The 23140-nt window shown below is 39.3% G+C and overlaps 2 protein-coding genes across 5 annotated transcripts; both read right to left on the bottom strand.

Annotated features, from left to right (window-relative positions):
- Nucleotides 1-1215: 1215 nt before the first annotated feature.
- Nucleotides 1216-10096, bottom strand: LOC109200481 (C-C motif chemokine 18-like). Of its 4 annotated transcripts, none has more exons than XM_025904210.1 (5): nucleotides 10037-10096; nucleotides 5698-5856; nucleotides 4798-4921; nucleotides 4664-4722; nucleotides 1216-1534 (listed from the first exon to the last, which is right to left on the bottom strand). In XM_025904210.1, the coding sequence occupies exons 2-5, from the start codon at nucleotides 5768-5770 to the stop codon at nucleotides 1509-1511; spliced, it is 282 nt and encodes a 93-aa protein (XP_025759995.1). In that variant the 5' UTR covers nucleotides 5771-5856; nucleotides 10037-10096; the 3' UTR covers nucleotides 1216-1508. The 4 variants fall into 4 exon arrangements, 2 of the variants coding, with proteins under 2 accessions (XP_025759995.1, XP_019211602.1); XR_003217307.1 differs by lacking the exon at nucleotides 1216-1534 and adding an exon at nucleotides 4163-4556 and having other exon boundaries at nucleotides 4798-4939; XM_019356057.2 differs by lacking the exon at nucleotides 1216-1534 and adding an exon at nucleotides 4163-4556.
- Nucleotides 10097-12696: 2600 nt separating this feature from the next.
- LOC109200480 (uncharacterized) lies at nucleotides 12697-19894 on the bottom strand. Its single transcript, XM_019356055.1, has 7 exons — nucleotides 19835-19894; nucleotides 16949-17107; nucleotides 16049-16172; nucleotides 15915-15973; nucleotides 12982-13114; nucleotides 12853-12911; nucleotides 12697-12759 (listed from the first exon to the last, which is right to left on the bottom strand). The coding sequence occupies exons 2-7, from the start codon at nucleotides 17019-17021 to the stop codon at nucleotides 12734-12736; spliced, it is 474 nt and encodes a 157-aa protein (XP_019211600.1). The 5' UTR covers nucleotides 17022-17107; nucleotides 19835-19894; the 3' UTR covers nucleotides 12697-12733.
- Nucleotides 19895-23140: the final 3246 nt, after the last annotated feature.

The raw sequence follows: 23140 nt of genomic DNA, 5'->3' as shown, positions 1-23140 counted from the left end.
ACTGGAAATTTGGAGCTAGACTGTCACTGAGCAGCTTCTCTGACTACTCGCTAAACAGGAAGTGACCTTTGCCCTTACCTTCAGATTACTAAATTAATCGATTATTTCTCAAAATGTCAATGTGTGTGTGTGTCTCCATCTGGCTTCACAACAGCACAAGACACTTTAACACTCACACAATGTACCTTCTCAGTTTCGAACTGCAAATTTCCAGATTGTTTTATTTTATTTTATTTAAATAATGTATATAACTCGCTCACTTGCTGCACATAATGACCTCTTTGTATATGTTCACTTACTGTATTTAATGTTCTCTCTCTTTTTGTGCACAGTCGAGGAGCGTATCAGGTCACATTTCACTGCGTGTTGTACTTGTATAACTATGCAGGTAAGCAAAAAACAATCTTGACTCTTGAATATATATGTAGTTTCTGTCACATCCGCTGTGGCAGTCGGTGCAGGTGGAGCGTTAGGACCCAAGATGCAGGCAGCTGAGATGCAAGTGAGTTTATTCATAAGGAGGTGATGCAAACAAACGGCGAAAGTGAGGACGGAAACAAAGCAAAACCTAAACTGGAAAAAACTAACAAAGCACAGAACTGAAACCTGAAACCTGAGACGGAGATGCAGGGAGACGCAGGAAAACACACAGACGAAACAGCAACGAGGACGAGATGACACACACTAAATACACAGACAGGAACATGAGGGAACGAGGAACAGGTGGCAACAAAGGTGGAACTGATTGGCCATGACGAAACAAGGAAGCAAAACAATACACTAACATGAACTCACAAGAACTCACAACACAATATAAACACAGACACATAGGGGGACACAGAGGGCAGAGACACAGGGAGGGAATCCAGTAACCTAAACTAAACAACCTAGGAACTGTGGAATAAATCATGAACAAACAAAACACAAAAACACATGAAAACTAAGAACGCTGGGTCATCTTGACCCAGGACCATGACAGTTTCGCTGGGTTTCACTGGCCGGGCCCACTTATGGTCATCGTTAGCTGCATGAACTTGGGTAAAAGATAAAGTTTTATAAAAAAAAAACAACCTGGACAGTCTACTCAGCGAGTATCCTAAACTAAATCACTGGTGGAATACATTCAGCGATGTGTGTGACATTTTGTGAGAGTCTGGTGGGCATTGAAACAACAGCAGGAAAATATTTGCTCAATAATACAAAAGTTTATTTTGTATTACCACATTTTGCTTCACATAAACACATAATGCACAGAAAGAGATTCACAAATAAGCAAAACATAAAAAATAAAAAAAGACAAATAAAACCAGAACCCCAATGATGAATTAAAAAACAATGAAGTCAACAGCATGAATAAAATACAGGGTTACTCCACAGGTAAGAGTAAAAATTAATCTACAAATGCAAAAAAGAAAGTTTTAAGACAGTCAGGCTGAGAAAGCGCTCTGGTTTGAATAAGCCTTTAATGGTGATGGAAATACTGGAAATACTGATGCAGCAGACAGACTTCACTCCTTCCTCATTTTGGCAGTGACTAGAGAGGAAAAACAGACAAGCAGGAGCTTCAGTTTTTCTCTGTAAATACTTTGCATTTATTTCTGTGTGTTTCTTTTAGCATGACTTACGATCTTTGACCCACTGAGCGTCTGGATCAGCACAAAGTTGTCCATCTTTTGTGTTAAAACTGGAAATAAAAGACAGAAAATTATAGAGATTGTATATGTTTGTATGTAGGACAACATGTGCTGACTTACATTATAGCCTTCACACAGGGTGGTGTTGCAGCCTGCTCACGATACGTTTCCCCCCACCACGTCATCTCTCTTATTGCCTTTGGTGACTGCAGGGCAGCACGGTGGTATCCTTCCAGGTTGACGATGACAAGTACCTGAGAGATAAAAGGTTAAAAACTGATTTGTCTTACATCACTAAACAGAAGATGACTTTTAATATGTGACCTGAAATTATGTTACAGTGAACAGGCATTTTTGTGCAAATCAATCAACAAGCAAGTGCAACAAATCAATGTTCTCACCACTTGGGGGCCCTCAAGCACTTTTTGGGCAGTTTTGGCATTATGGTAATTAACTGAATGGTGAAAAATATTGTCCTGTAGCTGCAAGATATCATCTTATACTCTCTCTGCGTCTCTCTCATTTCCTGCTTTCATGCCTTATGCAATGAGTCACAATGTATGCACCCCTCCAAAAACCCACTGAAATGATGACTTTACTAGAAAACTAAATTAAAGCAGTGAGATTTACTTACAGAGTGAATTTGTTTGAAAGAACCCACTGCACCCACTGTGCCACACTAATAAGTTGGCAGTTATGATAGTTTAAGTGTCTTACAACGTATGCCTGCCATGCAACGCAGCGTGAGACATAAGCCCATAAGTGACAGAAAACAAAAGTTTGCATGTAGATAAACATAAAAGGTATAAACATTGTTAATGGTAAGCAGTATAGCGTGAATGGATATGGTGTGGCTGTCAATCAGTCCAGCAATGGAAAAAAAAAAAATCAGGTGAATGTTGTACTTGAAAAAATCTCCAAGACTTCTTCTAAATGTAGACGTAAAGGACGCCTTTTAAAATGCCATCACTGACTAACAAAACTTAGCCCAGAAAACAGCTTCCAGGGATGCTTGGTGGGTAGAAGTCGAGTAAATGCTGGATAAAAATGTTACAGTTATAGACTGAGCAGATACCAGAATATGACTGATGTAAAGGTTTGTGGTATTTACACAGTGTCCTGCTCAATAAAACACCAAAATGTCATAAGTGCACATTATTCATAAACAGGTGGAAATAGTCATTGCTGTGATCAGTTTCATGTATTCTATTTCTCTTTTCTTTAGAAAAGTAAGAGTCCAGTTACCTTTAGAGGAGTGGCAGCTCACACACACAAAGAGCAGGAGGAGAGTGATGGAGAGGATCTTTAGCGACATATTCACCGGTGGTCTGGCTCACTGACCAGAGTCAAAATCTACGAGTTGGTTATTTATTGGTGAGTGTAGGAACATCTGCAGGCAGAACTGATGACGGGTTTCTGTAGGTCTTTGCATTTGTGTGTGTGTGGTTGTGGCATATCACACCTTCACCTCTTATCAGGGACACTTCAGTATTTCAGCCTATCAACACCTCACTGAGAGCTTTCTGAGAAACAGCCTCACACACACAAAGTTCACAGATGCTCAAATATGGTCAAGAGCCTGATGATTGACACCAGTAGTTTGTGCATTTTCATGAGTAATGAGTCTAACCCCACGATTATTTTTGGTTTTTTTCCATTTTGACTGTCTAAGAGTGACTCTTTTTCTCTTGTAGTTACAAACTAAACATGGCTCCCCCTCATCCACATGGCTGAAAAAAGCAACATGGAGGCAGAAAACCTCTAATATTGGCTCTTAGTTTCCAGGAGAACTTGCAGGATAGTCCAGAATGACTGTGGCTCTGTTGAGCTGTGGCTCAAATATTAAAATCTAATAAAAACAAGAATCAAATCCAGGAAGTCTACAGTGTGGCATTTGCATCTTATTGTACTGTACACTACACACACACACACACACACACTCACACAGACACGCACACACACACACACACACACACACACACACACACACACACGCACACACACACACACACACACACGCACACTAAACCACTTCCTCATTACAGATGATATATATAGAAAGTTTATCAGTCCCACACATTTATGATGTTTCATAAACATCTTTGTTCTGGTATTTTTAAATCATCATTTTTTTAGCTCTCACATCATTGTGGAGGAAATGTTTAGCTGGTTGAGGTTTTGAGTCGTTCACTTATGCAGAGCTGTCTTTAGGTCCAGCCACAGCATTTCCATCAGGTTGAGGTTTACACTTTAACTGGGCCATCGCACCACGTTCTGTTGTGGATTTGCTGATGATAATTTTAAAGCTCCTGTTTTTACCTTTTTATAAAATAGCTGCATAGAGCTGGTTTAACTTCAAAGTGATATTTGGTGTAACTACAGAACTAAGAAATATGTAGCAGATGAAGGAAATAAGGACAAATGAAACAACAGTGTTGTTTAAAAGTTGTAGGCAACACAGGGATAAAATGGATAAAAATAAGAAATTGTTAAATTTTTTAAATAAAATGGGCTGCAGCTTTCTGGGAGATTATTAAGATATTAGATTTATTGAATGACTGGTGGTCAAAGTTTATTTGGATATCATTTGTCAGAGTCAGCTTTGCAAAACATCATGATGTACACAGATAAATGGAATCATAAAAGCAAAAAATAAAGAATAAAAGAAGATTTGAAACTAAATATGTAACTAAACTTAAAAAAAAAGAAAATCAGTTGGTTCGTCTAAGCATAGATTCACGTCCATTATTAGTCGTCACTATAAAGTCATATAAGAACAAGAACAGAATTAAAAGAGTAAAGTAATAAAAACATTTCAAAGAAAAGTTTGAATAAAATTCATGAGGAGATACTGATGAGCCGACAGGCAGCGATGCTTCACCTCACACTTTGTACTTCATACCCTCGTCATGCTCGCAATGACTGGACAGGAAAGAGAGACAAACAGGAGTTTCAGTTTTTCTCTACAAATACTTTTCATGTGTGTGTGTGTGTGTGTGTGTGTGTGTGTTTCTTTTAGCATAACTCACGATCTTTGACCCACTGAGCGTTTGGATCAGCACAAAGCGGTCCATGTTCTGTGTTGAAACTGGAAATAAAGAGAGAAGGTCATACAGATTGTTTGTGTTTATGTTTGTGTGTAGGACAAGATGTGCTGACTTACATTATAGCCTTCACACAGGGTGGTGTTGCGGCCTGCTGACGATATGTTTCCCCCACCACCTCAGCACTCATATCGAGGTTGGTGACTGCAACGCAGCACGGTCGTCTCTTTCCATCTTGGCGAGCTGATTAGAAGTTTAAAACTGAATATATTTGGCCCACAGGGAGGAAACTCAAAGTGAAATTTGGGTTTAAAATGTCATAAAACTGCTAACAAAAGTAAACAAAAGCTGACTTTTGAACTGTTACCAGACATTAAGTGACATGAAATATTTATTTTGTGCCTCACCTTGTAGGTTTTCTACTAATGAGAAATGTAAAGCAAACATTATAAAAGTATTAACAAAGTAGCTACTTACACCAATCTATGTCTTCATTTAAGACACTATATTCTTCAAGAATGCGCCTAAACAATAAGAGCAGAGGCCTGTTCTGTTAAGCAGGATTTCATATTATCCAGGTAAATTTGGGATTAAGCTGGATCACTTCTTACTGGGCTATATTTCCATGGGGGTTTTTAAGCAGCATCTAATGTTTGTGTTTCCCTTTCACTTGCATGGGTATTAAATCTAGATTCTTCTGCTCATATTTAGTCCAGGAATATTCCTGCTGGTTGCAAACTGATTTTTTATATCAGGGCTTGAACAGGACTCCGTTTTGTACTTGCTGGCCTTATATACAATTTGCACATAATCTAAGCCTATGTTTGAATCCTGTTAAACACCACCGAGGCTACAGCTGAAAGAACAAAAAACTTGCTTCCTAAATCTTCTTACTGCTGACTGTTATGCAGCAGATATCCAAATCTTTGCTGGAACACAAATTACTTTTAAAAAATTGAATTTTAAACAGGGAAAAGCCAGTTGAAAGCTCTTACACGGAGTCTGAAGTTTAATCTTACCGTCTGATCCACAGATGGCCCCAACCACCAAGACTGTGCAGACCAGCAGTAACACACTTCTAGAGTTGACCATTTTCAAAAAGCTTGAAGAACAGTGAGTAAATGATTTGTTCCCCTGTGATCTACCTTCTTCTCCAGAGAGCGTGAAGAACTAGATATCTGGAGATGCAGAATAGTTAAGGTGTTAAAAGTAGAAATGATTCCTCCAGTTATTCGCCTCAGCTGTTTCTGTTTCCTCCTCCTCTCTTCATACGAATAAATTTAACAGTGATTAAAGAGGAACTTTACAAAATGACACATTTCATCACACAGTTCTTAGATTGTGGAAGTATGAGGAGTTCCACAGAAGCTGGAAGTCATGACATGACATATTTCATCAATGCATTTGTTGGAGAATCGTTAAGAACAAGTTTAGTAAATTAGTTATTTAACGTAATCTAAATTTAATGTAACCTAAAGGACCAAAAGGGTAATATTTTTAGTTAAAATTATTTATGAACAAAAGACTTTTTCAGAAGCGAAAACTGTAAATATTTCTGTAGCATTTATCTCACAAAACCTTTTTCTGCCATGCTGCAGTCCTGGTCTTAAGATTTTGTTTTAAAACTCTGTAAATAGGAAAATGAATGCAGACATTGTGATGTCAGTCCTTGCTTTCAGGCTCGAGTGTTAGTGTTTTGCATTTTAACCACATTCAAGCATAAATTCAGAAACTAAAAGATCTTACATTTTATTGGAGATAAAGTATCTGAATTCCAGGAGCATGACCACGCCTCCAAACACGCTCCTTCTGGTTCTTATCTATATATGTTCCCCCAGTTCTACAAGCTGCTCGTTCTCATTTATGTGCCCCACCCTCCTTCACCTGTTCAATTCTTTAATTTTTTCACTTCTATTTAGTACATGGGGATCTGCCAGTCCCCTTCGAGGCCTTCCCCAAACCGCAGCTCAATTCATGTCCAAGCCATTCACCTTTATCTACTAAAACACTGTCAAACCTAAGATGAGGACGTGGGCCCAGCTGGTGAAAGTTTCTTTTATGCATTTTGACTTTGCAGGTTATTTAGATATGAAAACTAACTAAAAAAACTGAATATAAAGGGGTAGAAAGCTTCGGACATGATTTATATTAAGAGGATAGCTACTATTTAACAACATTTAAACTTGGCTGGTTTACAGTGTAAACATTACAGGCCAGAAAGGACAATGTTTTCTTAAAAGAATTATTTCGCAAACTTTCTGTTCTCCCATAAGCATCTGGTGTTTTTAAGAAAAAATTGCAAGAAGAAGGAAGTAAAGACGTGTGATGCACCCATACTCCCATCACCCAGATGTTACAGCTGACATCAGCATTCGGTGTCTTGCTAAAGAACGGCTTCAGAAAGCTTCATTATTTGGTTGGGATAACAAAATATACCCCATTTCTATTAATTTATTAAGTTATTTTTTCATATTTGACAGGACTGACAGGGTTTTGGGGCGCTCAGAATAGTCTCAGAGTTAACTCTGTGTTAACGGCCTGCTGGAGCGGGGGGCCAGGAGGAGGAGTTGGCCGTCCGACTGGGGTCTGGAATGTGGGGCCTCCCTACTGCTGCGGAGTCGGGGCGGTCTGCTTCTCCCCACCGCAGGGAAAAGGGTAACACCACCTGGGTCTGGGTGCAGCTTCCCCCTCCAGGGGCAAGGGTACCCAGACCCGGTTCTTAGAGTACGCTTTGGGAGAGTGATTGTGTGTACAGCGTCTCTTTATGTCTGTCTCCGCGTTGGTTGAGTGTGGAACAATTGCCTATGAGAGCATGAGGGTGGGAATGGATGTTTGTATCTGTGTGTGCCTGTATGTCTGTGTCTATATGTCAGGTTGGGTATCAGACGCCACCTCTCTGGGGACATCTCAGGCCCTCCAAGGTTTGGAGGCCTCTCTCCCCCACCACTTCCCCTGCCGGTGGTGGACGCCCTCAGACATCGGTGCGTTGGTGGTTCTCTGTGTCCGGGGGTGGGCGCCCAGGTACACACCGGCTCACTCCTTGGCGGCTGCTTATCGGGGCCTGGAGCCTGGGGCTCGCTTGGGCCACTTCGGAGGCGGGGTGCCCTCGGCCTCTCGGCCCGGGGCTCGGTCACTCAGGCACAGCTGGCTGCCGGCGGAGCTCACGGGCACGTCACTGCAACCCCCCTGGCTTCTGCTCCACGGCTGCTGAGTGACCCCTCATCTGGGACTCTCCTCAGCTCTTTCTGGGATAGTGGCGCGGCTGCCCCTCTGTTGGTCTTCCTTGGTCTCTTGTGTTCTGGGGGCCTCTGGACGTCTGGAGTTTTGATCTCCTCCATACCTGCGTCATGCCCTGGAGGACGGGGCAGTGGCCCCCCACACCCTCTAGCAGATCATTACATGAAGGAACCTTTAAAAAAAACCGAAACAAAAAAAAAACCAAGCGCGTCCATGCTCACAGGTGTACACACAGGTGATCACACACAAACTACACCCTTTTTGGCTCTTACTTCAAAGCACACTGTGCGCTGTCGATCTTACGTGCTGCACAATAATGTTTAACATTTAGTATTTACTGTCATATTCCCATATATCATTGTGATGTTGTTTATTACTCTCATTTTCTTCTGCTTGCTTTCTTCTTTCTTTCTCAACAGGTGATCCAGATGATCGATATATGTATTTTTTTGTCTGCTTATTCTGTTGGTTTTTGGTTTTTTGCCCTTTTTCCCCGTCCCTCTTCCCCGCTGTTTTTCTTTCCCTCTTTCTTTCCCCCAGTTAAGTCTGTCCCGTATTCAGCAAGTGAAAATAAAATAAACAATAAAAGGTGAATCAAATGGACCATTACGGCAAGGCTGGGATGGTCAATTTGGTAAAGTAAATCCATTGGGCATCTTTCTTCGCCTTTAGACAATAATTCTGATGGCAAAAGAACCAAACAGGACAGGTTAAAAAAAAGGAAAAAAAAGAAAAAAGAAAAAAAAAAAGAGTTAACTCTGTGTTCAGGCCAAATTAGTAGCCACACATTTTCCCATTATTGCTGACCGTTTGAATTAGACTTGAAAAAGTAGTTCTTACAGAGTGAATCCTGAGACGAGTCAAATATAACACACGGCATCATCAGCAAACTCAGAAGATCTATACTTGTTGCTTACGTGTGAAATGTTTCTGGAGCTTTTCTACTTATGAGCTCTGCCATTTCCTGTGCCAACAAAGCAAATAAGTGCATGCTGAAGCTGAAGAGGAGGAAAAAACAGAACAGTCCACATCATGCTACACTCAGTATAACCTCAGATAGAAAATAACACCTACAGGAGCACCACAAAGCTCCCAGTTCATAGTTTCTGTGCTAAGTCACATGTCACTAAGTCAGTACTGTTACACACTGTAACCTCAATGTAATTTCTGTGCTTCCTAAATGCTTTCACTTTGCAATAATAGGTTTAATGATTGATCTCGGGATATCTTGGCTGGAATAAATTTCATGAACTGATTTATTGCAGTGGTGCATCCTGTTACAGCATCATGCATGAGTGGAGTGTGCTCTGAATCTGTGGCAATGAGACCGAAAACGCCAACACCAAGATCAAGAGATGTGGCCCAATACTGTTGCACATTTAGCATGTAGTTGTCATGATGGGCGCAGGTTCGTTTAGTTTCTCTGCCTCGTCCAAGTAGATTATCCTGCAGTATCTCTTCCACAGATACTCATTATACCAGACTATTAGTAATTGTGATCAACATAAATTTTGGAGAAGTCCTCAAACAAATAAGGAAAGAAAAGTAGTAGTAGAGAACAAGCTGTGATTTGATCAGCTGCTCAGTTTGTCAAATAATACATTTAAAAAAATCCTGCTATGTTTATTGTTATAACCACAGGCTTTCAGCTGTTTTTGGATTCAGTCGACTGTGTTTCTTGCCAGCCTTCAGCCCTCAGACTTTACATGTGTTTCACTTTTGCACTTAAAGATTTTGTGTCATCAGGTCTTTTCTATACAATGTTAAGCAAAGCTAGAAGCTGGCATAGCTTTTTATTTTATAGTTAATTAATGTAAAGATTCATCATCTAATTCTGACCAATTGTAACTGTCTATTGTCTATTTCACACATATTGACTATACTTTTAAATCATCCTCTAAAGACTCCGGATCGTCTTTAAAACAATGTCCCTCTCGATGAATAAAATATTATCCATCAATCAATCAGTCAATAAAATGAATAACATCTGAACTTTATTTGTAACACATAATTACATCTGTGGATGCAGCATCTTGTTCCCAGTTTCCTCCTGATGGCTGAAGAGAATCTTGCCGTCTATCCTCATTGTAAAGATAAGCAAGCCGAACCTGGATCACTTACTTCAGCCGATCCACCTGCCTTCTTACCCTCCAACAGTAACACTGCCCTGGACTGTCCACTGGTGCCCTGTTCCTCCCCTCTGGAACACTTCCCCTATGGATTTCCAAAGTAAGCTCACACTCACCTGTCAGTTCTCTCTCAGCATTATCAGCAGTCACTTTGGATTAGGATCTAAAACTTGTCTCTTCCTTTTCATGGAACTTTTTTTCTCCTGGACCTGGAAGAACCCCTCCAATCCCAGGCAAGCTCACAGCATCCCCCTGTACCCACCTCCACTTGATTGTGAAACTTTTAAGCTGTGTCCCATTGGTTCCCCTGTTTGGTCTACCTTAGTAATTTAGACATCCTCAACAAAATGAACAGTAAGTATGGAGAATTCAAGTCCATATCAAGCTTTTGTCAACAGGAAGAGAAGAAGTGTCTGATCAGTTTGATACCTGCTACGTGAAGGTGTTAGAGAAGATTTGCATCAATAAGATTTCTTTTTTTGGTCTATTATGGGACTGGGATAAGAGTAGAAGAAGGTTTTATAGATGATAAAGTGATATAGAAATTCCTGTACTTTCAAATTTGTAAGCGTTGATCACAGCTTTGCTGGCATGAAGTAGAGTTGTTTTTATTGGCTTAAGTATGGAAGTAGTTGTAATTTTAAAATATGGGGTGATATTTTTCAGGGCAAGAAATCGAGTATAGATTTCACAATATTAACAAGACACTTTGTGAAGGCAGATGACTCACAGTTGTGTTTCTTTAGTTTAGTTCGTCTTCTAAATATACAGTAAGTAAGTACACAATGTTACAACCCTGAGTCTCTAGGGGAAGGTGAGTAACAACTAACCAACTTGAAAGAAGTGTCATGAGAGTGAAATCATTTATTAAACAAACAAATAAAGGGTCACCAGCAGTCCAGGGCTGGTGGATGTGGTCAAATCAAAGGAAAAAACTCCAGTTCTTGTATTAGAAAATGTGTGACATTTTGTGTGTGTCAGGTGAGCATTCACACTATTGGAAAATATTTGCTCAATAATACAAAGATTTATTCTTATATTGTTTTTCACAGGTAAAAATTTGTTTTGCATAAATGCATAAAAACAGAAATAAATTGATATATGAGCAAGAAAAAAAGAAAAAAAAAGCCAGAACTCTAATGATGGATTCAAAATATTTGGTGCAATGAAAAACTGATGTCAACACAGAGATTAAATACAGGTTTACTCCACAGATAAGACTACACAATAATCTGCAAACGTAAAGAAGATTTCTTAGAAAGTTATGCTAAGAAATGCTTTGGTTTAATTAAGCCTTTAAAAGTGATTGACACACTGGAAATTTGGAGCTAGACTGTCACTGAGCAGCTTCTCTGACTGCTCGCTAAACAGGAAGTGACCTTTGCCCTTACCTTCAGATTACTAAATTAATCGATTATTTCTCAAAATGTCAATGTGTGTGTCTGTGTCTCCATCTGGCTTCACAACAGCACAAGACACTTTAACACTCACACAATGTACCTTCTCAGTTTCGAACTGCAAATTTCCAGATTGTTTTATTCTATTTTATTTAAATAATGTATATAACTCGCTCACTTGCTGCACCTCTTTGTATATGTTCACTTACTGTATTTAATGTTCTCTCTCTTTTTGTGCACAGTCGAGGAGCGTATCAGGTCACATTTCACTGCGTGTTGTACTTGTATAACTATGCAGCTAAGCAAAAAACAATCTTGACTCTTGAATATATATGTAGTTTCTGTCACATCCGCTGTGGCAGTCGGTGCAGGTGGAGCGTTAGGACCCAAGATGCAGGCAGCTGAGATGCAAGTGAGTTTATTCATAAGGAGGTGATGCAAACAAACGGCGAAAGTGAGGACGGAAACAAAGCAAAACCTAAACTGGAAAAAACTAACAAAGCACAGAACTGAAACCTGAAACCTGAGACGGAGATGCAGGGAGACGCAGGAAAACACACAGACGAAACAGCAACGAGGACGAGATGACACACACTAAATACACAGACAGGAACATGAGGGAACAAGGAACAGGTGGCAACAAAGGTGGAACTGATTGGCCATGACGAAACAAGGAAGCAAAACAATACACTAACATGAACTCACAAGAACTCACAACACAATATAAACACAGACACATAGGGGGACACAGAGGGCAGAGACACAGGGAGGGAATCCAATAACCTAAACTAAACAACCTAGGAACTGTGGAATAAATCATGAACAAACAAAACACAAAAACACATGAAAACTAAGAACGCTGGGTCATCTTGACCCAGGACCATGACAGTTTCGCTGGGTTTCACTGGCCGGGCCCACTTATGGTCATCGTTAGCCGCATGAACTTGGGTAAAAGACAAAGTTTTATAAAAAAAAAAACCCTGGACAGTCTACTCAGCGAGTATCCTAAACTAAATCACTGGTGGAATACATTCAGCGATGTGTGTGACATTTTGTGAGAGTCTGGTGGGCATTGAAACAACAGCAGGAAAATATTTGCTCAATAATACAAAAGTTTATTTTTGTATTACCACATTTTGCTTCACATAAACACATAATGCACAGAAAGAGATTCATAAATAAGCAAAACATAAAAAATAAAAATAGACAAATAAAACCTGAACCCCAATGATGAATTAAAAAAAATGAAGTCAACATGGAAATACTGGAAATACTGATGCTGCAGACAGACTTCACACCTTCCTCATGTTGGCAGTGACTAGAGAGGAAAAACAGACAAGCAGGAGCTTCAGTTTTTCTCTGTAAATACTTTGCATTTATTTCTCTGTGTGTTTCTTTTAGCATGACTTACGATCTTTGACCCACTGAGCGTCTGGATCAGCACAAAGTTGTCCATCTTTTGTGTTAAAACTGGAAATAAAAGACAGAAAATTATAGAGATTGTATATGTTTGTATGTAGGACAACATGTGCTGACTTACATTATAGCCTTCACACAGGGTGGTGTTGCAGCCTGCTCACGATACGTTTCCCCCACCACGTCATCTCTCTTATTGCCTTTGGTGACTGCAGGGCAGCACGGTGGTATCCTTCCAGGATGACGATGACGAGTACCTGAGAGATAAAAGGTTAAAAACTGATTTGTCTTACATCACTAAACAGAGGATGACTTTTAATATGTGACCTGAAATTATGTTACAGTGAACAGGCATTTTTTGTGCAAATCAATCAACAAGCAAGTGCAACAAATCAATGTTCTCACCACTTGGGGGCCCTCAAGCACTTTTTGGGCAGTTTTGGCATTATGGTAATTAACTGAATGGTGAAAAATATTGTCCCGTAGCTGCAAGATATCATCTTATACTCTCTCTGCGTCTCTCTCATTTCCTGCTTTCATGCCTTATGCAATGAGTCACAATGTATGCACCCCTCCAAAAACCCACTGAAATGATGACTTTACTAGAAAACTAAATTAAAGCAGTGAGATTTACTTACAGAGTGAATTTGTTTGAAAGAACCCACTGCACCCACTGTGCCACACTAATACGTTGGCAGTTATGATAGTTTAAGTGTCTTACAACATATGCCTGGCATGCAACGCAGCGTGAGACATAAGCCCATAAGTGACAGAAAACAAAAGTTTGCATGTAGATAAACATAAAAGGTATAAACATTGTTAATGGTAAGCAGTATAGCGTGAATGGATATGGTGTGGCTGTCAATCAGTCCAGCAATGGAAAAAAAATCAGGTGAATGTTGTACTTGAAAAATAAAAATCTCCAGAACTTCTTCTAAATGTAGACGTAAAGGACGCCTTTTAAAATGCCATGACTGACTAACAAAACTTAGCCCAGAAAACAGCTTCCAGGGATGCTTGGTGGGTAGAAGTCGAGTAAATGCTGGAAATTTTTTTTTTTACAATTATAGACTGAGCAGATACCAGAATATGACTGATGTAAAGGTTTGTGGTCTTTACACAGTGGTCCTGCCCAATAAAACACCAAAATGTCATAAGTGCACATTATTCACAAACAGGTAGAAGCCATTGTTGGAGATAGTCATTGCTGTGATCAGTTTCATGTATTCTATTTCTCTTTTCTTTAGAAAAGTAAGAGTCCAGTTACCTTTAGAGGAGTGGCAGCTCACACACACAAAGAGCAGGAGGAGAGTGATGGAGAGGATCTTTAGCGACATATTCACTGGTGGTCTGGCTCACTGACCAGAGTCAAAATCTACGAGTTGGTTATTTATTGGTGAGTGTAGGAACATCTGCAGGCAGAACTGATGACGGGTTTCTGTAGGTCTTTGCATTTGTGTGTGTGTGGTTGTGGCATATCACACCTCCACCTCTTATCAGGGACACTTCAGTATTTCAGCCTATCAACACCTCACTGAGAGCTTTCTGAGAAACAGCCTCGCACACACAAAGTTCACAGATGCTCAAATATGGTCAAGAGCCTGATGATTGACACCACTAGTTTATGCATTTTCATGAGTAATGAGTCTAACCCCACGATTATTTTTGGTTTTTTTCCATTTTGACTGTCTAAGAGTGACTCTTTTTCTCTTGTAGTTACAAACTAAACATGGCGCCCCCTCATCCACATGGCTGAAAAAAGCAACATGGAGGCAGAAAACCTCTAATATTGGCTCTTAGTTTCCAGGAGAACTTGCAGGATAGTCCAGAATGACTGTGGCTCTGTTGAGCTGTGGCTCAAATATTAAAATCTAATAAAAACAAGAATCAAATCCAGGAAGTCTACAGTGTGGCATTTGCATCTTATTCTACTGTACACTACACACACACACACACACACACACACACACACACACACACACACGCACACACACACACACACACACACATGAAAAGTATTTGTAGAGAAAAACTGAAACTCCTGTTTGTCTCTCTTTCCTGTCCAGTCATTGCGAGCATGACGAGGGTATGAAGTACAAAGTGTGAGGTGAAGCATCGCTGCCTGTCGGCTCATCAGTATCTCCTCATGAATTTTATTTGAACTTTTCTTTGAAATGTTTTTATTACTTTACTCTTTTAATTCTGTTCTTGTTCTTATATGACTTTATAGTGACGACTAATAATGGACGTGAATCTATGCTTAGACGAACCAACTGATTTTCTTTTTTTTTTAAGTTTAGTTACATATTTAGTTTCAAATCTTCTTTTATTCTTTATTTTTTGCTTTTATGATTCCATTTATCTGTGTACATCATGATGTTTTGTAAAGCTGACTCTGACAAATGATATCCAAATAAACTTTGACCACCAGTCATTCAATAAATCTAATATCTTTATAATCTCCCAGAAAGCTGCAGCCCATTTTATTTAAAAAATTTAACAATTTCTTATTTTTATCCATTTTATCCCTGTGTTGCCCACAACTTTTAAACAACACTGTTGTTTCATTTGTCCTTATTTCCTTCATCTGCTACATATTTTCTTAGTTCTGTAGTTACACCAAATATCACTTTGAAGTTAAACCAGCTCTATGCAGCTATTTTATAAAAAGGTAAAAACAGGAGCTTTAAAATTATCATCAGCAAATCCACAACAGAACGTGGTGCGATGGCCCAGTTAAAGTGTAAACCTCAACCTGATGGAAATGCTGTGGCTGGACCTAAAGACAGCTCTGCATAAGTGAACGACTCAAAACCTCAACCAGCTAAACATTTCCTCCACAATGATGTGAGAGCTAAAAAAATGATGATTTAAAAATACCAGAACAAAGATGTTTATGAAACATCATAAATGTGTGGGACTGATAAACTTTCTATATATATCATCTGTAATGAGGAAGTGGTTTAGTGTGCGTGTGTGTGTGTGTGTGTGTGTGCGTGTGTGTGTGTGTGTGTGTGTGTGTGTGTGTGTGTGTGTGTTTCTTTTAGCATAACTCACGATCTTTGACCCACTGAGCGTTTGGATCAGCACAAAGCGGTCCATATTCTGTGTTGAAACTGGAAATAAAGAGAGAAGGTCATACAGATTGTTTGTGTTTATGTTTGTGTGTAGGACAAGATGTGCTGACTTACATTATAGCCTTCACACAAGGTGGTGTTGCGGCCTGCTGACGATATGTTTCCCCCACCACCTCAGCACTCATATCGAGGTTGGTGACTGCAACGCAGCACGGTCGTCTCTTTCCATCTTGGCGAGCTGATTAGAAGTTTAAAACTGAATATATTTGGCCCACAGGGAGGAAACTCAAAGTGAAATTTGGGTTTAAAATGTCATAAAACTGCTAACAAAAGTAAACAAAAGCTGACTTTTGAACTGTTACCAGACATTAAGTGACATGAAATATTTATTTTGTGCCTCACCTTGTAGGTTTTCTACTAATGAGAAATGTAAAGCAAACATTATAAAAGTATTAACAAAGTAGCTACTTACACCAATCTATGTCTTCATTTAAGACACTATATTCTTCAAGAATGCGCCTAAACAATAAGAGCAGAGGCCTGTTCTGTTAAGCAGGATTTCATATTATCCAGGTAAATTTGGGATTAAGCTGGATCACTTCTTACTGGGCTATATTTCCATGGGGGTTTTTAAGCAGCATCTAATGTTTGTGTTTCCCTTTCACTTGCATGGGTATTAAATCTAGATTCTTCTGCTCATATTTAGTCCAGGAATATTCCTGCTGGTTGCAAACTGATTTTTTATATCAGGGCTTGAACAGGACTCCGTTTTGTACTTGCTGGCCTTATATACAATTTGCACATAATCTAAGCCTATGTTTGAATCCTGTTAAACACCACCGAGGCTACAGCTGAAAGAACAAAAAACTTGCTTCCTAAATCTTCTTACTGCTGACTGTTATGCAGCAGATATCCAAATCTTTGCTGGAACAGAAATTACTTTTAAAAAATTGAATTTTAAACAGAGAAAAGCCAGTTGAAAGCTCTTACACGGAGTCTGAAGTTTAATCTTACCGTCTGATCCACAGATGGCCCCAACCACCAAGACTGTGCAGACCAGCAGTAACACACTTCTAGAGTTGACCATTTTCAAAAAGCTTGAAGAACAGTGAGTAAATGATTTGTTCCCCTGTGATCTACCTTCTTCTCCAGAGAGCGTGAAGAACTAGATATCTGGAGATGCAGAATAGTTAAGGTCTTAAAAGTAGAAATGATTCCTGCAGTTATTCGCCTCAGCTGTTTCTGTTTCCTCCTCCTCTCTTCATACGAATAAATTTAACAGTGATTAAAGAGGAACTTTACAAAATGACACATTTCATCACACAGTTCTTAGATTGTGGAAGTATGAGGAGTTCCACAGAAGCTGGAAGTCATGACATGACATATTTCATCAATGCATTTGTTGGAGAATCGTTAAGAACAAGTTTAGTAAATTAGTTATTTAACGTAATCTAAATTTAATGTAACCTAAAGGACCAGAAGGGTAATATTTTTAGTTAAAATTATTTATGAACAAAAGACTTTTTCAGGAGGGAAAACTGTAAATATTTCTGTAGCATTTATCTCACAAAACCTTTTTCTGCCATGCTGCAGTCCTGGTCTTAAGATTTTGTTTTAAAACTCTGTAAATAGGAAAATGAATGCAGACATTGTGATGTCAGTCCTTGCTTTCAGGCTCGAGTGTTAGTGTTTTGCATTTTAACCACATTCAAGCATAAATTCAGAAACTAAAAGATCTTACATTTTATTGGAGATAAAGTATCTGAATTCCAGGAGCATGACCACGCCTCCAAACACGCTCCTTCTGGTTCTTATCTATATATGTTCCCCCAGTTCTACAAGCTGCTCGTTCTCATTTATGTGCCCCACCCTCCTTCACCTGTTCAATTCTTTAATTTTTTCACTTCTATTTAGTACATGGGGATCTGCCAGTCCCCTTCGAGGCCTTCCCCAAACCGCAGCTCAATTCATGTCCAAGCCATTCACCTTTATCTACTAAAACACTGTCAAACCTAAGATGAGGACGTGGGCCCAGCTGGTGAAAGTCTCTTTTATGCATTTTGACTTTGCCGGTTATTTAGATATGAAAACTAACTAAAAAAATTGAATTTAAAGGGGTAGAAAGCTTCGGACATGATTTATATTAAGAGGATAGCTACTATTTAACAACATTTAAACTTGGCTGGTTTACAGTGTAAACATTACAGGCCAGAAAGGACAATGTTTTCTTAAAAGAATTATTTCGCAAACTTTCTGTTCTCCCATAAGCATCTGGTGTTTTTAAGAAAAAATTGCAAGAAGAAGGAAGTAAAGATATGTGATGCACCCATATTCCCATCATCCAGATGTTACAGCTGACATCAGCATTCGGTGTCTTGCTAAAGAACGGCTTCAGAAAGCTTCATTATTTGGTTGGAATATCAAAATATACCCCATTTCTATTAATTTATTAAGTTAGTTTTTCACATTTGACAGGACTGACAGGGTTTTGGGGCGCTCAGAATAGTCTCAGAGTTAACTCTGTGTTCAGGCCAAATTAGTTCCAACACATTTTCCCATTATTACTGACCATTTGAATTAAACTTGAAAAAGTAGTTCTTACAGAGTGAATCCTGAGATGAGTCAAATATAACACAGCATCATCAGCAAACTCAGAAGATCTATACTTGTTGCTTACGTGTGAAATGTTTCTGGAGCTTTTCTACTTATGAGCTCTGCCATTTCCTGTGCCAACAAAGCAAATAAGTGCATGCTGAAGCTGAAGAGCAGGAATACAGAGAAAAAAACAGAACAGTCTACATCATGCTACACTCAGTATAACCTCAGATAGAAAATAACACCTACAGGAGCACCACAAAGCTCCCAGTTCATAGTTTCTGTGCTAAGTCACATGTCACTAAGTCAGTACTGTTACACACTGTAACCTCAATGTAATTTCTGTGCTTCCTAAATGCTTTCACTTTGCAATAATAGGTTTAATGATTGATCTCGGAATATCTTGGCTGAAACAATTTTCTTGAACTGATTTATTGCAGTGGTGCATCCTGTTACAGCATCATGCATAAGTGGAGTGTGCGTTGAATCTGTGGCAATGAGACCGAAAACGCCAACACCAAGTTTAAGAGATGTGGCCTAATACTTTTGCACATTTAGCATGTATTCGTCATAATGGGCGCAGGGTTGTTTAGTTTCTCTGCCTCGTCCAAGTAGATTATCCTGCAGTATCTCTCCCACAGATACTCATTATACCAGACTATTAGTAATTGTGATCAACATAAATTTTGGAGAAGTCCTCGAACAAATAAGGAAAGAAAAGTAGTAGTAGAGAACAAGCTGTGATTTGATCAGTTGCTCAGTTTGTCAAATAATACATTAAAAAAAATCCTGCTATGTTTATTGTTATAGCCACAGGCTTTCAGCTGTTTTTGGATTCAGTCGACTGTGTTTCTTGCCAGCCTTCAGCCCTCAGACTTTACATGTGTTTCACTTTTGCACTTAAAGATTTTGTGTCATCAGGTCTTTTCTATACAATGTTAAGCAAAGCTAGAAGCTGGCATAGCTTTTTATTTTATAGTTAATTAATGTAAAGATTCATCATCTAATTCTGACCAATTGTAACTGTCTATTGTCTATTTCACACATATTGACTATACTTTTAAATCATCCAAGACTCCGGATCGTCTTTAAAACAATGTCCCTCTCGATGAATAAAATATTATCCATCAATCAATCAGTCAATAAAATGAATAACATCTGAACTTTATTTGTAACACATAATTACTTCTGTGGATGCAGTATCTTGTTCCCAGTTTTCCTCCTGACAGCTGAAGAGAATCTCGCCGTCTATCCTCATCATCAAGATAAGCAAGCCGGCTCTCACACCGAACCTGGATCACTTACTTCAGCCGATCCACCTGCCTTCTTACCCTCCAACAGTAACACTGCCCTGGACTGTCCACTGGTGCCCTGTTCCTCCCCTCTGGAACACTTCCCCTATGGATTTTCAAAGTAAGCTCAGACTCACCTGTCAGTTCTCTCTCACCATTATCAGCAGTCACTTTGGATTAGGATCTAAAACTTGCCTCTTCCTTTTCATGGAACTTTTTTTCTCCTGGACCTGGAAGAACAGCTCCAATCCCAGGCAAGCTCACAGCATCCCCCTGTACCCAGCTCCACTTGATTGTGAAACTTTTAAGCTGTGTCCCATTGGTTCCCCTGTTTGGTCTACCTTAGTAATTTGGACATTCTCAACAAAATGAACAGTAAGTATGGAGAATTCAAGTCCATATCAAGCTTTTGTCAACAGGAAAAGATGAAGTGTCTGATCAGTTTGATACCTGCTACGTGAAGGTGTTAGAGAAGATTTGCATCAATAAGATTTCTTTCTCTGGTCTATTATGGTTACTTGTGAGTTTAGACACATATATTAGCACTTGTTAGGGTGCCTGGGTCGTCGACTCAGAGTTTTCAGTTTTGCATTTTTATTGAATTTTTGACTTTGATATTATTTATCATTTCTAGTCTTTTGGTTTCTTTGTTAGTGTTCTGTTTTCTGGTTTCTGTCTGTGTTCCTTAGTTGCTCTGTCTCCCCTGTCTGCTGTATCCCCTTGTCAAGTCTACGTCTCTGTGTTATGTTTCCTGTTTTACTTTGAAGTCTGTTTCTCAGGTTATTGTATCAGGTTTTGCTTCCCTTGTCTCGTTAGCCCTGATTTGCCCCAGCTGTGTTTCCCTCCTGTTTCCCATTCCTTGATTGCTCCTCTGTGTATTTAAGCCCTGTGTGTTCCTTTGTCTGTGTTGTGACCTTCATCATCCCATGCTGGGTGTGCTGCCAGTTTGTCTGCCAGTTTGTCTGCCAGTTTAGTGTCTGTATTCCCAGTTTAGCCAGTTTTCTGTTTTTTGCCATCCACCATTAAAGTTGCATTGGAGTTCAAGGTTTTCCTTCGTGTGTCTGCACTTTGGGTCCACCACTCCTGCCTGCACACAGCCTTCACATGACAGCACTAGGATAAGAGTAGAAGAAGGTTTTATAGATGATAAAGTGATGTTGAAATTCCTGTACTTTCAAATTTGTAAGTGTTGATCACAGCTTTGCTGGCATCAAGTAGAGTTGTTTCTATTGGCTTAAGTATGGAAGTAGTTGTAATTTTAAAATATGGGGTGATATTTTTCAGGGCAAGAAATACAGTATAGATTTCACAATATTAACAAGACACTTTGTGAAGGCAGATGACTCACAGTTGTGTTTCTTTAGTTTAGTTCGTCTTCTAAATATACAGTAAGTACACAATGTTACAACCCTGAGTCTCTAGGGGAAGGTGAGTAACAACTAACCAACTTGAAAGAAATGTTGTGAGAGTGAAATCATTTATTAAACAAACAAATAAAGGGTCACCAGCAGTCCAGGGCTGGTGGATGTGGTTAAATCAAAGGAAAAAACTCCAGTTCTTTTACTAGAAGATGTGTGACATTTTGTGTGTATCTGGTGACCATTCACACTATTGGAAAATATTTGCTAAATAATACAAAGATTTATTTTTATATTATTTTTCACAGGTAAAAATTTGTTTTGCATAAATGCATAAAAAGTAGAAATAAATCGATATATGAGCAAGAAAAAAAAGAAAATAAAGCCAGAACTCTAATGATGGATTAAAAATATTTGGTGCAATGAAAAACTGATGTCAACACAGAGATTACAGTTTTTTCTGAATGCTTAAACCCTAACTGTGATTCTTATAGCACAATTTCTAAAACTATTAATACTTATAGCAAAAGCACTCACTGAGTTTGCAAAACTAAAAGCACAAACACTGCTTTGCACTCAGTTTGTCATTTTGTAACACACACTTTGCAAACCTGTAGCTACAATCCACTGCACAGCACTCTTTTTGCAGAACTGTAAACACAACTCACTGCTTTACACTCAATTTCCAAATGATCAACACACTACTAGCAAAACTATACACATTTACGGCCATTATTTGTGCTATTTTGCCAACTGTCTGGCACACTGTCACATGTGAAAACTTTTTTAGATAATTAGTTCACTTTGCAATCAGCCTAAGCACTATAATACAGGTAAGCTCTGTGTGTGGAGTACAATGGAGGGAGCAGGAAGAGTGAGAAGTAGAGGAGGCCGAGGAAGAGGACGTGGAGGTGAAGAAGTAGGATGAAGAGGTCGACAAGGACAAGGAGGAGCAAGAGGAGGACGAGGAGGGGGGAGAAGAAGGGTAAGAAGAGTAAGAAATAGAATTGCTGATGACATCAGAGCTACAATAGTGGACCATGTAATCAACCATGGAATGACCCTGAGGGAAGCTGGCCAACGGGTCCAGCCTAACTCGAGCCGCTACACTGTAGCAAGCATCATAAGGACATTTTGAAATGAGAATCGGTTAGTACAGTCACTTTGCACTAAGACTTGTAGCACTGCCATATGCTAATGAGAAACACAACAATACCATAGATGTAAAAATACTGAAATTGTTACTTTACAGAATTGCTAGACGACCAGATGCTGGGGGCAGAGGAAGAATGTTCACTGCAGACCAAGAAACCCATATAGTCATTATGGCGATTGCAAATAATCCTATACTTGGAAATAAACACTTGTGTTTGTTTTGATATGTGTGAATAAACACCAGGGGCCCCTTCTTCTTACCTCGCTTACTACATCCAAGATCAAATGACACATCCAAGATCAAATCATCGCGCCAACTTTGAGCTCGCTAATCCGGTTCTCCGAACACACCTGTTGTTGACGATTAGTATAGCTGGATGAAGTAATCTGAGATCACTGGGTGGCTTAAAAGGGGCTACGCATCGATAGTAGAAACATTGATCGGCAACCCTGTGATTGGTCGGCGAAGATGTCGAAGGAGCGCGCACAGTATTTCACGGCAGCAGAGCAAGAACTCTTGATTGAGGGATATCAGGAGTTTCAGAGTTTAATTAAAACGCAGGGGAACACTGCAAAGGCTGCAAAAGCAAGGAGAGAGGGCTGGCAGAAAGTTGCTGACAAATTAAACTCGTAAGTGATCCATGATATTACATTATATCATGTGATATTATATTATACCACATTATATTATATTACATCATATCCTCTTTCACATTAGAGCCACAACAGGACCCACTAGAACATGGGAACAAGTAAAAGTGAAATATAAGAATATTCCACAGAATGGTAATATTTATCACTTATAT

Source organism: Oreochromis niloticus, unplaced genomic scaffold, assembly GCF_001858045.2.
Source record: "Oreochromis niloticus isolate F11D_XX unplaced genomic scaffold, O_niloticus_UMD_NMBU tig00000329_pilon, whole genome shotgun sequence".
Classification (NCBI taxonomy): Eukaryota; Metazoa; Chordata; class Actinopteri; order Cichliformes; family Cichlidae; genus Oreochromis; species Oreochromis niloticus.
This window is presented reverse-complemented; position numbering and strand designations above follow the sequence as displayed.